Source organism: Ictalurus furcatus, chromosome 24 (genome assembly GCF_023375685.1).
Source record: "Ictalurus furcatus strain D&B chromosome 24, Billie_1.0, whole genome shotgun sequence".
NCBI classification, from domain to species: domain Eukaryota; kingdom Metazoa; phylum Chordata; class Actinopteri; order Siluriformes; family Ictaluridae; genus Ictalurus; species Ictalurus furcatus.
Genome location: NC_071278.1, coordinates 2,740,012 through 2,754,520, shown reverse-complemented (window position 1 = coordinate 2,754,520; position 14,509 = coordinate 2,740,012). Strand labels below are relative to the sequence as shown.

At 45.2% G+C, this 14,509-nt stretch overlaps 1 protein-coding gene across 5 annotated transcripts in view; it reads left to right on the top strand.

Annotated features, from left to right (window-relative positions):
* Nucleotides 1–549: 549 nt before the first annotated feature.
* dnm2a (dynamin 2a) overlaps nucleotides 550–14,509 on the top strand; it is a 49,003-nt gene continuing 35,043 nt past the window's right edge. For 3 of the 5 annotated variants that reach the window (XM_053613464.1, XM_053613465.1, XM_053613467.1), the window contains exons 1-4: nucleotides 552–923; nucleotides 13,897–13,970; nucleotides 14,142–14,291; nucleotides 14,411–14,509. The exon at nucleotides 14,411–14,509 is cut by the window's right edge and continues 105 nt beyond it. In XM_053613464.1, the coding sequence (XP_053469439.1) occupies nucleotides 763–923; nucleotides 13,897–13,970; nucleotides 14,142–14,291; nucleotides 14,411–14,509 (484 nt within the window). In that variant the 5' untranslated portion in view covers nucleotides 552–762. Of the gene's footprint in view, nucleotides 924–13,896; nucleotides 13,971–14,141; nucleotides 14,292–14,410 lie in introns of all 5 variants that reach the window. The other 2 variants (XM_053613468.1, XM_053613466.1) reach the window with 2 other exon arrangements.

Here is a 14,509-nt window from a genome sequence, read left to right as displayed (position 1 = left end):
CAGAAATCTTAAAAGCAGTAAGAACTTTTGTTGTGTACAAAGACTTGGGGAGTCAATTGGGACTAATATAAGTGTCTGTGAACGGCTTTATATACGTAATTAAAAAAAAAAATTCTTTCCATCTGTTCTCCTGGCTTGCTGATGTGTTATTGTGATCTTACTAGCATAATAATAATAATAATAATAATAATAATAATAATAATAATAATAATAATAATAACAATAAATAATAAAATAAATAAATAAAAAATAAAGAATTAAGCCATATAAGATTTCGATTGAAATACGGTAATGGAACTAGCGTGAGATTGGCACTTCAGACCAATCGTGTTGCGCAGGACTCACGCTTGCGCGAGGAATGAACCAATGGGAAGAAAGAAACAAACCCGGAAGCATTCGAAAGGACCAGTCGCTTTTCAGGCTGTTAGCTTGACAGGGGGCGGGGCTTAAAGTCACCGGCAGAGAGTCGGATGTCGCCTGACCGGATGGTCGCTGGAAGTTTTTTTGTTTTGTGAGGATTTTTTTTTTTTTTTTTTTTTTTTTGAAACACCGATTGACTACAGTTAAATTAACCTCACACACAGTGACGTCTGCGAATAGCAAATGATTCTGAGTGTCCCTTAAATTATTGAAGTTATGTGTTTTCAGTGACAGACCGATGACTGAAAGTGATTAAAGGGTGGAACTTGGAAGTAACCCGAGCACCTTGCTAGACGAGCCCGAGCCGAGCCGAGTGTAGCCGAGCCGAACCCAGCTGAAGCCATGGGGAACCGGGGGATGGAGGAATTGATCCCCCTGATCAATAAACTTCAGGATGCTTTCAGTTCCATCGGGCAGAGCTGCAATTTGGATTTACCCCAGATCGCCGTGGTGGGAGGACAGAGCGCCGGAAAGAGCTCGGTTTTGGAAAATTTCGTCGGCAGGTTGGTTTCGTTACCATTTTCCTGTTTTCAACTTGCTAAACTCAAAGTAAAAACCTGCTTATACAGAACTATTTCAGTCTTTCACGCGTGTTGGCTCGTGTTTTGTTTTCACCTTTCTGTACATTTCGTCGTCGTTAGGTTTTTAGGCAGTCGATTGTCATGGACTCGTTGTGTTTTTTTTTGTTTTTTTTTTGTATGGGATTCACAAACGGCAGTTACGCAGTTATCGTAAGCGCCGTCCGTTGGAACGGGAAGAGCGGACGCACGCAACGAGCGTACAAGGCGGAAGCTGCGCAGCGAGCGAGAAAGGGAAATTTGAAGGTGGCCTGTTTCCATGCTGGCCTTGATATATGATAAACATTCGGTTTATTGTGGTTCGAACAAAGTTTCACTTTTGTGTTTAACGTGCTATAATGTCACGCACACTCACCATTCTTGCGGCAGGACTGGTTTTACAGCATAGCAGTTAGCAGCATAGCTAGTAGTTTTAAGTTTAAGCTAGGTAGGCAGCTAATATAATAAAATACAACAATGTGTGGTTCAGAGCTGTGCCTTGGTTTTTATAGACACCCATACGATAGTCTGTATATTAAAAAAACGAAGAGTTATGTCTTCAATTCGTGGAAAATGAGTTTAAAAAATGTTTTTTTTTCTTCCCCCATGACTCATCGTGTACTAGTCTTGTTTTCGTCCAATGAAATGCTCGCAAGATTGCATAAGTCCCACCCCTCTAGGGTGCATCTTGCTCTACAGTAGCAGATCCTTAGCAGCAATGTTTGTTTTTATTTGTTTGTGAATCTTCTCACTACTTTTTACTTTTGTTCCCATTTAGTGGAGAGAGGAAAAAAAAGGTCTGTATTGGGAACACGGTTGGAGTCAGAGGTCATGTGACTTTTCGAGTGTCGGAGTGTGTCGATGCCTTTATGGCGCAGTTCAGTCTTTACACGCCGTCGAGGCTTATCCGTCACGAAGAGTCGGCGATATCGCTTGGTCTAAGAGTCAGAAGCATCAGAGGCGTCCCGTGTGACGACCCTGCGACTCTCGCTCGGTCTAGGATATCTAAAGTTAAAGTGGACGTCAGGGGGGAAAAAAAAGCCTCTTGTAAAACTCTTCGCTGTTCTCCATGGTTAGCTAGTTCGAAAAGCTGTTCTCGAGTTTGTTTCGATTCCGGGAGCGTGGCTTGGCGTGTCTTGACCCCTATTGGCTGTTGTGTAGATCACTCGAGTGCTTCGACCCGCCGTTACTCTGACTTCCTATTTCGCATGAATATGAAAAGGGTTTTTGCATAACATTACGAGTGGACAGCACCGCAAAATAGGAAGTACTCGAAACAGGCGATGGCTCTTTTGATAACGATCTCGCTTAGACTTTTGTGAAGCCTTTCAGCGCCATGAAAAAGTGTGTATTGTGAGCTGAAATCTTTCAGGTGTATCAAATGGGTGTTCTGGCTCGAGCAGGTAAATAGTTTGGACTCTGGAGGCCTTTTACTGCAGCCACACCCAGGCAAAACAGCAACCTGTGGCACACACACACACACACACACACACACACACACACACACACATATATATATATATATATATACACACGCTTCATCTAGATGAGCTGCTGAATCACTGCTTCTTTCATGTTTTATTTCATGACTCGGGGACTATCTTGATCAAGAGAAAACCCTTGAGAGAAAACCCTGTGATCCGTGCACTCTCAGACCCTTCAGCACCCTGCTATCATTTCCTCTTCCTCTTTGTCTGTCTGTCTAGCCGTGCCGTCATCAGCTCACTCGAGCTGTAACGATGTTTGATTTATACACGCTTCCAGGGATCCGGGAATGATTCGACCGCTTTTATTCGGGGGTGAAGAGACGTGTCCAGAGGGTTTCGTTTACGCACCCGTCTAGTCATCATCTCGGTTATAACCTGTACTACCTTCTGATGAGTCTGGAATAAAGCACACAGCTTCGTGCCGTTGTAGGAAACTGATCAGCGACGGGCCGGTGTGACAACGTGCAGTTTCCGTTAACACGACGAGGGCGATTATTTTCCTATGGCGGCCTGTCCTGGAGCGTGTTTATTCCTTTTGTACTAGAGCCATTTGCAGACGATCGCGAATGTTTGTTTATTCATCAAAGAACGGCATGTAGTTTCTATCCGTTTATTGTTACGTTTAATGCTGTGGGACGTGTCAAACAGGTTGTAGTTGAGGAGTTGAATGTGTGTAGAGTGAAACTGGACAAGATGTAGTATTATTATTATTATTATTATTATTATTATTATTATTATTATTTCAGTTGGTTTTGATTGGCGTGACCTCCTGCGTGTCCCTGTGTCCTACACATACGCCATGTAACACATCCAGTGGCCTCTAAAGCAGCTTGTTCAGCAGGTTGTGTGTGTGTGTGGTCTTTTTTTTTTTTTTGTAGCTATGGAATAAGTGTGTGTCGAGCCCCACCCTGTGCACACTAGCAGCCGCACACACACACATGGACACAGCTGAAGCCATGAACTGCTCGAACACCCACTCGTATCTTTTAAACCTTAACGCAGGTGTGATCGGAGTGGGCGGGACTTGGCGCTGCTCAGGCACCAGACTCGTACCAAGAAGAATCCCTTCTGCAGTGACGGCAGAGTCGTAACGTCCTGTTCATGACCTTCAGGGTTGTGCGAGTTGGAAAAGCTTTAGGTCTGTGGTTCCAGGCGGCGATTGCTCTAGAAACGTTTACATTGGACGGCGGCGGGGAGGCTGGGCGGTGTGTTTCTGTTAGGGCTGGGCGTTAGGACCATGTATTATCCATATCGTTCTCAACCTTTCGTTATCGGTATTGTTTTTTATTTTTTCGTGTAACAACTAGAAATTCAGATCGACAGTAGCAGATAAGTTATTTAAAAAAAAAAAAAATCGTGTGTTTTCTAAACACAGAAATGAAGGCGGCGTGTGAGAGCAGCGCTCGGTGTAAAAACGAAAACCAGGCGAAGTCGAGACCTGTCGCACGGCCAGCGTCGCTTCCGGTGTAAAAAGAGATTTAATCTGCAAACCTGAGATATACCTGTCCAAAGTAGTTATGGAAAGGAATGATCTCTCCGTCCTCTCTCTTTCTCTCTATTTCTCTCTCTCTCTCTTTCTCTCTCTCTCTCTCTTCTCTCTCTCTTTCTCTCTCTCTCCTCTCTTTTCTTTCCCTCTCTCTCTCCTTCTTTCTCTTTCTCTCTGTCCTACCTCCTCTCTCCTCTCTCTTGTCTCTCTCATCTCTAAGTGTAAAAGCTGCTGCTCCTGAGGCTTTTTTTCCTCTCGTGCTGCTCTCTGAATCAAAATACTATCAGATATATATCCTTTCTCCGGGCGTAGTTCTGTGTTCACATACTGACGCTTTAAACTGTTAACTGCGTGTTTGAACACTCGAAACCAGATACAGACTTGCAGCTTTGATATCAGTTGAATTTTCTGTCTTTTTATTGGTGTTAATAATAATAATAATGCATTTTATTTATAAGATTTACAAGAGTAAAAAGGAAGCACGACGATCGAAGCATAAAAAGAATAGAGGTTAGTTACATGAAAACGCACGTCTAAGCAATAGCACATAACGTCAGATGACGGTAGTAACGGTAACCAGGACAGAGTAGCGTCGTTCCGTCGCGTGTACAATCCAGCTTTTTAAAAACCGTACTGACCGAAACACACAACACACATTGTTTATGATTTTAACGCTTACGTGCTTGGCTACGCGAACAAGAGAACTGCACTAGCTACGTTCACTCGCCAGAGGCACCGACGATCTCTGCTACTTCCTTCCAAGCTTGATGTTCTTCCTCTGTACTCTATACCTATTGTCAGGATAAGTCGAAACCACGGTTACATTTAGGGGCGTCACGATCCGACTCACGATGCCGGCTTCGGCTGTTCGATTCGATTCTCTGAGTGTTTCTGATACAAAATTGGAAAGGGCAAAATGACTGAAAAGACTCTGAATCATGAACAGTGTAAAACAACGTGCAGTTTTATCTGTATATCACTAAATAAATCCAAAATGGCTGCAAACACAGGCGTAATATTGCAGACTAAATGTAGCACAGGTTCACCTGAATCGTAAAAATGAATGAATGAATGAATTCTCCCAGAAATCTGAGCGAGTAAACAAAGTCTGTGACCCGAGTGAAACAGAACGAGATCCGTAGCAGTGAAAATAGAGCTCCAAAGCTGCTAAAATGTCCGTCTTCTATTCCACGACCTCTTTCTCGGGCACCGTAGTTCACAGCGGCCTGTGGCTGGTCTCGTTGTGGTCCTGTGGCGGCCTGTGGCTGGTCTCGGATGCTTATGAACATCGTGTAGATGAGCATTCTGGAGGTCCCGATCTGCGCAACCCATCGAGTTAAAATAAACAGATCGCTCAAGATCATAATGCATAACATGTAATGCGTGTCATTCATTATGATCTTGAGCGATCTGTTTATTTTAACTCGATGGGTTGCGCAGATCGGGACCTCCAGAATGCTCATCTACACGATGTTCATAAGCATCCGCACGTTTCTACGATGCACATCGTTCCATTTGTTTTTCTACATCGCTCATCGCTACATAACGCCGAGCTATAACGCTGCATTTGACTTACCCCGGAAGTCGGAACTCGAAATGATGTCGTTTTCGACCTCCTTGCGTTCAAGATGCCTCCTCAAAAACTCCGAATACCGTATAGTCAGCGGTTTTTTAGATTTAACAAGCGAATACTATCTGCATGTCGACCGATGTAAAGCGAGTACTACCGCGAAAAAGTACTACCGCGTTTACCGCTGATGCTGTGAGCGGCCATGTTGATTGGACGTCGCTTGCTGAACTCGGGGTTGACGAGACTAATAGAAATTACGAGTTGAGGGGAGCGTAAATTTGGTAAACGGGAACTAATCGCAGGTTCTGAGCCGGGAACTGAAGAAACATCGGACCACACGCGCTGTAGGATTGGTCCGAGGAACCGTTCGGACCAATCGTCGGGATTTGTCGCTTTTCCACGTTGTACCTAATTTGCGTAGAGATTGAGAGAACCTCGCTTTCGCTGAAATCCAGGCCCCGTGTCCGAGAAGATGACTGATCACGTTGTGACGTGAACATATGGGTTAGTCTTGCGGTATAATTTCATCGAAATGCTTCCATGGAAACCTGTTTTCGACCCCGTAGCTTGAATCCCTTCACCTTCAGCAAGCGCTTCCTCCTGGTCAGGACAGCGGTCATGCTTGCTGTTGCTTTTGTTAATTAAAGTGAACGGAATAAAACCGGCTTTTCTTCGTCTGCCCGTACAGTCAGCGTTTAGATATAGCGATGAAATACGGCGTACACCACGTCATCGCTTCAACGAAAATCCGCCCTCTGTTGCACAAAAACGGCTCTGAGCCAACTGCGAGGCAGAAGAGTCGACTGCCGTCGTTGAGCCGAGTCAATTGACCCGACTTGCTGAAAAGAGTCCCGTCTCTACAACAAATGAAGGTCGGTTGAGGTGTGTACACTCACAACACAGCTTTTATGTACGATCCCTTCAGTGCACACATTCCACATAACAAATAGTGATAATGATCTGTTTCTTATGAACTGCAGGATTTCAGTTTGATAAAAGCTTTCAAACACCCTGGCGTTTATTTATTTAGCCTATTTGTTTTTACAAATATAAATAGAGTTAAATATTAAACTGTTAAATCAGAGTGTATACAACAGGGGTTTATAATATAATTATAATATCTCATATTTATGGTGTCCCCTGCCTTGTGCCCCGAGTTCCCTGGGATAGGCTCCGGGCTCCTCAGCAACCATGCGTAGGATAAACGATTCAGAAGATGGACAGATGGATGGATTTTATGGGAAATAGTTATGGTATATGGACAAATTCAGCTGCTGTTAAATAAATCGCTGCGAACATGACGATGCAAAACCAGACTCGGATATGAGGAATGTGTTTAGTTAACATTTACGGAAGGAGTCTCCAGTGTCAGCACTTTTTAACAGTAAGAGCTCGTCCGCAAAGCTGTTTAAAAATAAATAAATAAATAAATTCTGACGGAGGAGTTTACACAGCAGTTTCTCAATAACATGACGAGCTGAGTTAAAAAAAAAAATCTTATTAACTTAAAGAGTGAGAGAGAAAAAAGCGTGAGGGGAAAGACTCCGGTTATAGCTGCTGTAGCATAAGTGAGAACAGGAATTAACTTGTGTGACAGATGCACCACAACATAAAATGTAACTATAAATGGATAAAAAGTATGGAGTGTCGTTGTTTAATAAAGAAAACATCGTAATCGTTGGCAAATTGCTGTGGTTTAAGGGGAATCCAAACGTCTTGGGTGGTGCTGGTTATAGGAAAATCATCAGTACACGTTTGTGAAATCTTCGTGTTGTATAATAGCTCATAGTCCTGGCTGTTCGGCTTCCTCAATAGCTGTGTGTGTGTGTGTGTGTGTGTGTGTGTGTGTGTGTGTGTGTGTGTGTGTGTTTGTAATGCTTATGTCATCCTTTTATTTCATGGTGTGACGCAGGGTGTTTTTGGTCACAGGCGCACGCACACTGCATGAGTAACGTGTGTGTGAGACAGAGTACTGGTTGTAATGGCAGCATGACATCCCTGAGGAGGAGCTCTGTCTCTGTGTGTGTGTGTGTGTGTGTGTGTGTGTGTGTGTGTGTGTGTGTGTGTGTCTCACAATGACACTGGTCTCTTTCAGGAGGCTTTCTCCTTGAGATAATTACTTAACCACAGCATTCATTGCAGCAAAGCTGTTGAAATTGTGACCGTCTACACACTGCGTTTGCTAATCATGAACTTGTGTCAAATCCTACACACACACACACACACACACACACACACACACACACACACAGGAAGCCTGTTTCCGGCACGGAGAAAATTATTTAAACAATAACAGCGACTTTATTTCTCACAATTGCGTCTTACATTTCGCAATTCTGACTGTATTGCTCGCAATTACGAGATTACATCACCCATAATTCCCTCTTTATGTACGTGTCTTTCATCTCTTATAGTTATATTTTCTTCACTGCTAGCACTAGTGCACTAGATAACAAAAATCCCCTCAGAAATCCTGTCAGATTTCGTATCACGTTCATAAACGTTTATCATCTTCATTGCTAATGCTAACCAGCTGGCTAAGATGAACTAACTTGACAGGATTTCTGAGAGGAAATGTCCATAACTGCTGGCCAAAATCTTACTAGCCAAATTTTATCTAGCTAGCTAACGTGAGCTAACATGACAGGATTTCTGAAAGTATTTAAAAAAAGAATAAATCTTTATAATCTCCTTTGCTTATGCTAGTCAGCTAACTAAAACGAGCTAACCTGACAGGATTAGTCATTTCTGAGAGGATTTCTTAGTCATATTCATGGATTTTAGTCACAGTCTTTAATCTTTATCATCTGTGCTGAAGTTAGTTAGCCAAGGAAATAACTAGATTTGTCATTTCTGAGAGGAATTCTTTTCTATTAAAGGTTTAATAGATTTTTGTCCTTAATAACCTTTACTATCTTCATTGCTAATGCTAAATAGCTGGCTAAGATTAACTCACCTGACAGGTTTTCTGAGAGGAAAATGCCATTGCTCATAATCATACTTGCTAATTTTGTCTCACCAGCTTGCATGAGTTAACATGTCTGGATTTCTGGAAGGCTTTTGCTTTTGTTTTGTTTTATTGGTCATATTCTTAAAGCTTTATAATCTCCATTGCTAATGCTAACCAGCTGGCAAAAATTAACCAACTTGACAGGATTTCTGAGAGGAAAATTTCATAACTGCATAATCTTCGTTATCTTACTTGCTAATATGTATATCCGTCTAGCTAACGTGAGCTAATGTGACAGGATTTCTGAGGGGATTTGTGTCACATTGTTAAATCTTTATCATCTCCATGGATTTGCTAATGCCAGTTGGCTAACTAAAATGAGCTAACCGGACAGGATTAGTCATTTCTGAGAGGATTTCTTAGTCATATTCATGGATTTTTGTCACAGTCTTAAATCTTTATACGCTCTGTTGCTAATGCTAACCAGGTGGCTCAAATGAACAAACTTAACAGGATTTCTGAGAGGAAACGTCCACAAGTCGATTGCTGATTATATCCAGCTACCGTTAGTTAATATATCAGGATTTCTGAGAGTATTTTTAAAAAAAAACATCTTTATAATCTCCTCTTCTAAAGCTAGTCAGCTAATTAACATGGGCTAAGGATATCCGAGAGGAATTTTGAGTCCTATTCATAAGTTCTCATAATGCTACTTGCTAAATCGAGCTGTTCGGCTAACTAAACAATTAATATATTTAAACCTTCTCAGTAAAACATGATAACGTTGTAAACTGGGAATATCGTGCTGTAAAACTGGACTTGATTTCGTGCATGTGTGCCGGATGTGTTGTTCTGTGTCCATAAAGAGCTGCTGTGTGTGTGTGTGTGTGTGTGTGACTGACTCTGCTGTGACTCAGCGGTGGGAAAATAATGTCTTCCCAGAAAGAGGTGTGTGCAAAAGAGTGAGATGGTCTGAAAGTGAAGGAGAGAGAGAGAGAGAAAGAGAGGAGGAGAGACTAGACAAAATAAGATGGTGTAGTACAAGTAGTAGTAGTCTTGTTTCGGTTTTGCAGTTCGTCACGGTTTTGGTTGGACAATTACCTCACTGTTGATCTTTTTCAAAAATTCTCTACTCCAGTGGTTCTGGTCACTATCGTGTCCGACTGTGACTTCCCAAAAATGTCCCAACGCCAAGATCATGCAACAGCAACCTACGTTTCTCCGTACCGAAACTCTACTGAGGTAGAGTGAAAGATCCATTTAAAGTGCACCTCTTATGCTTTTTCAAATATTCCCTTTCATGTAGTGTGTTATATACGTAGCTGTTTGTGAATGTAAAAAGTCTGCAAAGTTTCAAAAATCAAAGCGCACGACACACGGAGTTACTGACTCCCAAAAGAAGGAATCGATTCTGAACAGCTGAATCGAGTCGTTAGTGATTCCAGACTTTACTTCCTGTACAAACCTACGTAGGTTTGTAACAAAAAGCCCCGCCTCTGGTCTTCATCGGCCGCTCGCTGACAGCGGTGGACCAATCACGACAGACTGGGACGTCTGATCAATCAGAGCAGAGTATGCTCTCTGAAAGGAGGAGTTTAGAACGAATCATTTAGAACGGATCATTTAACGAGTCGTTTGTGACACTGGGGGGAAAAAAGGTAATGCTGCAGTTTAAATTACGAGCACGTTAAAGTGTTCTTTGACCTCGGATGCACGTAAATCAGTTATATGAGACCTTTAAAACAAAATTATGCACGTTTCAAAACCACAATAGGTGCTCTTTAAATCCACACAGTTTGCGTTTCCTGTGCATTTGTTTGAAACAAATTCCTCGATAAGCATTTACTGGTATTGGGAACAGGGCACACTCATTAGTCCTAGAGGAGAAAGCAACAAGATGTTAAACGTTTTCTTCCTCACGGTTTTGTTTTACAATAAATTATTTAAAACGATATTTTTAGGTCGGGAGCACGACGGCGTAGTGGTTAGCACGTTTGCCTTGCGCCTCCGGGGTTGGGAGATCGATTCCCGCCTCCGCCCCGCGTACACGGAGTTTGCGCGTTCTCCCGGGGCTTCGGGGGTTTCCTCCGGGGAATCTAGTCTCCTCCCCTTCCTTCCACATGCGTTGTAGGCCAATTAACATTTCCAAATTGTGTGTCCATAGTGTGTGAATGTGTGCGATTGCGCCGTGCGATAGATCACCTCGTCCATGGTGTCCCCCGCCTTGTGCCCCGAGTTCCCTGGGAGAGGCTCCACGTGATTATTTATAGACGGAAATGCGTGTTATAATCATAATCAGGATTTTGAAGACATCAGCGGTGAGATAACTGTAACCATGACGACATAAATTGTGGGATTTAATTAAGCCGAAGAAACAAAGGCCAGAGAGGGCGAAAATTCCCAGCAGCTTTGAACAAATAAGGGTTTTATTTTTAGACCGGTCTCTCCTTTGTGCTGAATTGATGATGTCACTGGAGGTCGTTCACTTCCTTATGACCTTCTCACTCGCTGAGCAAAGCCGAGGTCTCCTTGTCGGCTGTTTTATGGCGAGGCTGATGTCATCTTTCCTGATAACAGCGTGGTGTTCTTATTTTCATATCTCGCTCTGCAGCCTGGCTCGGGCGTGGCCGCTGTGTAATCCTGTGTGGGCGGAGACTGTGGCCGGAGATCTGCCTGATTGGTGCCCTTGTGATTGTTCAGGGTTCTTAGCGTATTAGGGCGTAAATCGTGCTGCAGGGTTTGGATACTGAGAGGAAGAGGAGCTGGAGGTTTGTGTCTTTTTCGCCCTCGGTGATGAAAGCGCACGCTGAGTCTCAGGACGGAGGAGAGAGAGGACGCGAGTGGAGCTTCAGTCCGGCTCTCTGTCTGATCCTGCTCTGCTTTCTCACTTGTGCTTTCATAATACATGAGATGAGAAACAATCTGCTCAGCCTGACACACCATGAATAATGGACACAACCCACCCTGCCCTTTTTCCCCTGGAAGTGTGTGTCCCTCTCTGTGTGTCCCTCTCTGTGTGTCCCTCTCTGTGTGTCCCTCTCTGTGTGTCCCTCTCTGTGTGTCCCTCTCTGTGTGTCCCTCTCTGTGTGTCCCTCTCTGTGTTTCTGTATGTGTGTGTGTGTGTGTTCCTCTCTGTGTGTGTGTGTGTATGTGTGTGTCCCTCTCTGTGTTTCTGTGTGTGTCCCTCTCTGTGTTTCTGTGTGTGTCCCTCTCTGTGTTTCTGTGTGTGTCCCTCTCTGTGTTTCTGTGTGTGTCCCTCTCTGTGTTTCTGTGTGTTTCTGTGTGTGTCCCTCTCTGTGTTTCTGTGTGTGTGTGTGTGTGTGTCCCTCTGTGTGTGTGTGTGTGTGTGTGTGTCCCTCTGTCCCTCTGTGTGTGTGTGTCCCTCTGTCCCTCTGTGTGTGTGTGTCCCTCTGTCCCTCTGTGTGTGTGTCCCTCTGTCCCTCTGTGTGTGTGTGTCCCTCTGTGTGTGTGTGTCCCTCTGTGTGTGTGTGTCCCTCTGTGTGTGTGTGTCCCTCTGTGTGTGTGTGTGTCCCTCTCTGTGTGTGTGTCCCTCTCTGTGTGTGTGTGTGTGTGTGTGTCCCTCTGTGTGTGTGTGTGTGTCCCTCTGTGTGTGTGTGTGTGTGCGTACACCTGTGTGTGTGTGTGTGTGTGTGTGTGTGTGTGTGTGTGTCCATGTCCCTCTGTGTGTGTGTGTGTGTGTGTGTGTGTGTGTCCCTCTCTGTGTGTGTGTCCCTCTCTGTGTGTGTGTCCCTCTCTGTGTGTGTGTCCCTCTCTGTGTGTGTGTGTGTGTGTGTGTGTCTCAGTCCACAAACACACACACATACCCCGGTGTGTGCTTTACATTAAGTGTGCTGAGTGATGTGACTGAGATGTGGATGTGGCCAGCTGTGTTATGTCAGTGAAAACAGCGTCTGTGTGTGTGTGTGTGTGTGTGTGTGTGTGTGTGTGTGTGTGAACCATCTCTGTGTGTAAGTGACCTGGACATGTCCTTGGGTTAGGGTTACCCCCCCCCCCCCCGAGGCTGAGGTTTGTCCTCGTTTCAGTGTAGCGTGGCGTTGACGTGAGGCGCTGCCGTGTGTCAGACGTTCACCTGTTTGATCAGGTGCTAATTGGAAAACTGCTGGAAATCTCACGTAGTGTCGAGGAGCCAAACGCCAGAGAACGGATTCCATCGTTTCAGTCAGACCCTGCGGGAGGAGATACTTTACACACCGTCATGATGCAGGCTGATCGCTGAAGAGTTTGGCAGCCTGGAGACACACACACACACACACACTCTCACATACACACACACACACACACACACACACACACACACACACACACACACACACAACGCTGCTCTCTGTACAGCAGGCTTTATAACTAATTCATGCAGGTGGCAGGACGCCATCTGTCTGTGTTGTGTATGTATGTATGGTGTGTGTGTGTGTGTGTGTGTTCATGGTGACAGAGATGCTCATGAGACAATAAAACTGAAGCTGTGATCTGTTTTCCTTCCTACAAGAATATTTTGATGCACAAGGGACAGAAAGTTAAACTGAATTTCTGAGTGACTGTCACATGCTGCTCATTACTCTCTGTCTGTCTTCCCCAGCCTGCCTGCCTGTCTGTCTGTCTGTCTGTCTGTCTGTCTGTCTGCCAGCCTCCCTGTCTGTCTGCCCCAGCCTCCCTGTCTGCCTGTCTGCCAGCCTCCCTGCCTGTCTGCCCCAGCCTCCCTGCCTGTCTGCCCCAGCCTCCCTGCCTGTCTGCCCCAGCCTCCCTGCCTGTCTGCCCCAGCCTCCCTGCCTGTCTCCCCCAGCCTCCCTGCCTGTCTCCCCCAGCCTCCCTGCCTGTCTCCCCCAGCCTCCCTGCCTGTCTCCCCCAGCCTCCCTGCCTGTCTGCCCCAGCCTCCCTGCCTGTCTCCCCCAGCCTCCCTGCCTGTCTGCCCCAGCCTCCCTGCCTGTCTGCCCCAGCCTCCCTGTCTGTCTGCCCGTCTCCCTGTCTACCCCAGCCTCCATGTCTGTCCTAACCTTAATGTCTGTCTCAGCCTCTCTTTTTGTCTGTCCTTACCTGTCTGTGTGTCTTTCTGTCTGTCTTTCACTGTTTGCCCCAGCTTCTCTGTCTGTCTGTATGTCTCAGCCTCTCTTTTTGTCTGTCTTTACCTGTCTGAATTTTTGTCTGCCTTTGACTGTCTGTCCTTTTCAGTCTGTCTGGCATCTCTTTTTGTCAGTCTGTCGTTCTGCCCCAGTCTCTATATCTGTCTGTCTCTCTGGCTTCTCTTTTTGTCAGTCTCTCTCTCTCTCTTTTCCTGTCTGTTTGCTCCACCCTCCCTCTGTCTGTCTGTCTGTCCATCTGTTTTTTTCAGTCACTCTCTCTCTCTCTCTCTCTCATGTCAGCTGAGCGTTGCTTTATTGTCTACTGAAATTCTCTCTCGGTCTCTGCAGGGATTTTCTCCCCCGTGGTTCAGGAATCGTCACTCGCAGGCCTCTCGTTCTGCAGCTAATCAACAACAAAGCAGGTTAGTGTGTTTTCTCAGATCAACCACTCTCTCACACACACACACACACACACCCTACAATCTCACACTCTCACACACACTCACACACCCTACATTCGCTCACACACCCTACACTCGCACACACTCCTCACAGCCCTGAGTTTAACAAGAAGGTCGTGTGTGTGTGTTCAGAGTATGCGGAGTTCTTGCACTGTAAAGGGAAGAAGTTTGTGGACTTTGAGGAAGTTCGGTCGGAGATCGAGGCCGAGACGGACAGGATCACAGGCTCGAATAAGGGAATCTCCCCCATTCCCATCAACCTGAGAGTCTACTCACCTAACGGTATATCTCTCTGTCTCTGTCTCACACACACACACACACACACACACACACACACACACACAGCTTTCTATAATCTATAAGGAAACCTCTCTCTCCCTCTCTCTCTCTCTGTTTGTCAGTGTTGAACCTGACCCTCATCGACCTTCCGGGGATGACCAAGGTTGCCGTGGGCGACCAGCCGCCGGACATCGAGCACCAGATCCGAGACATGCTCTTGC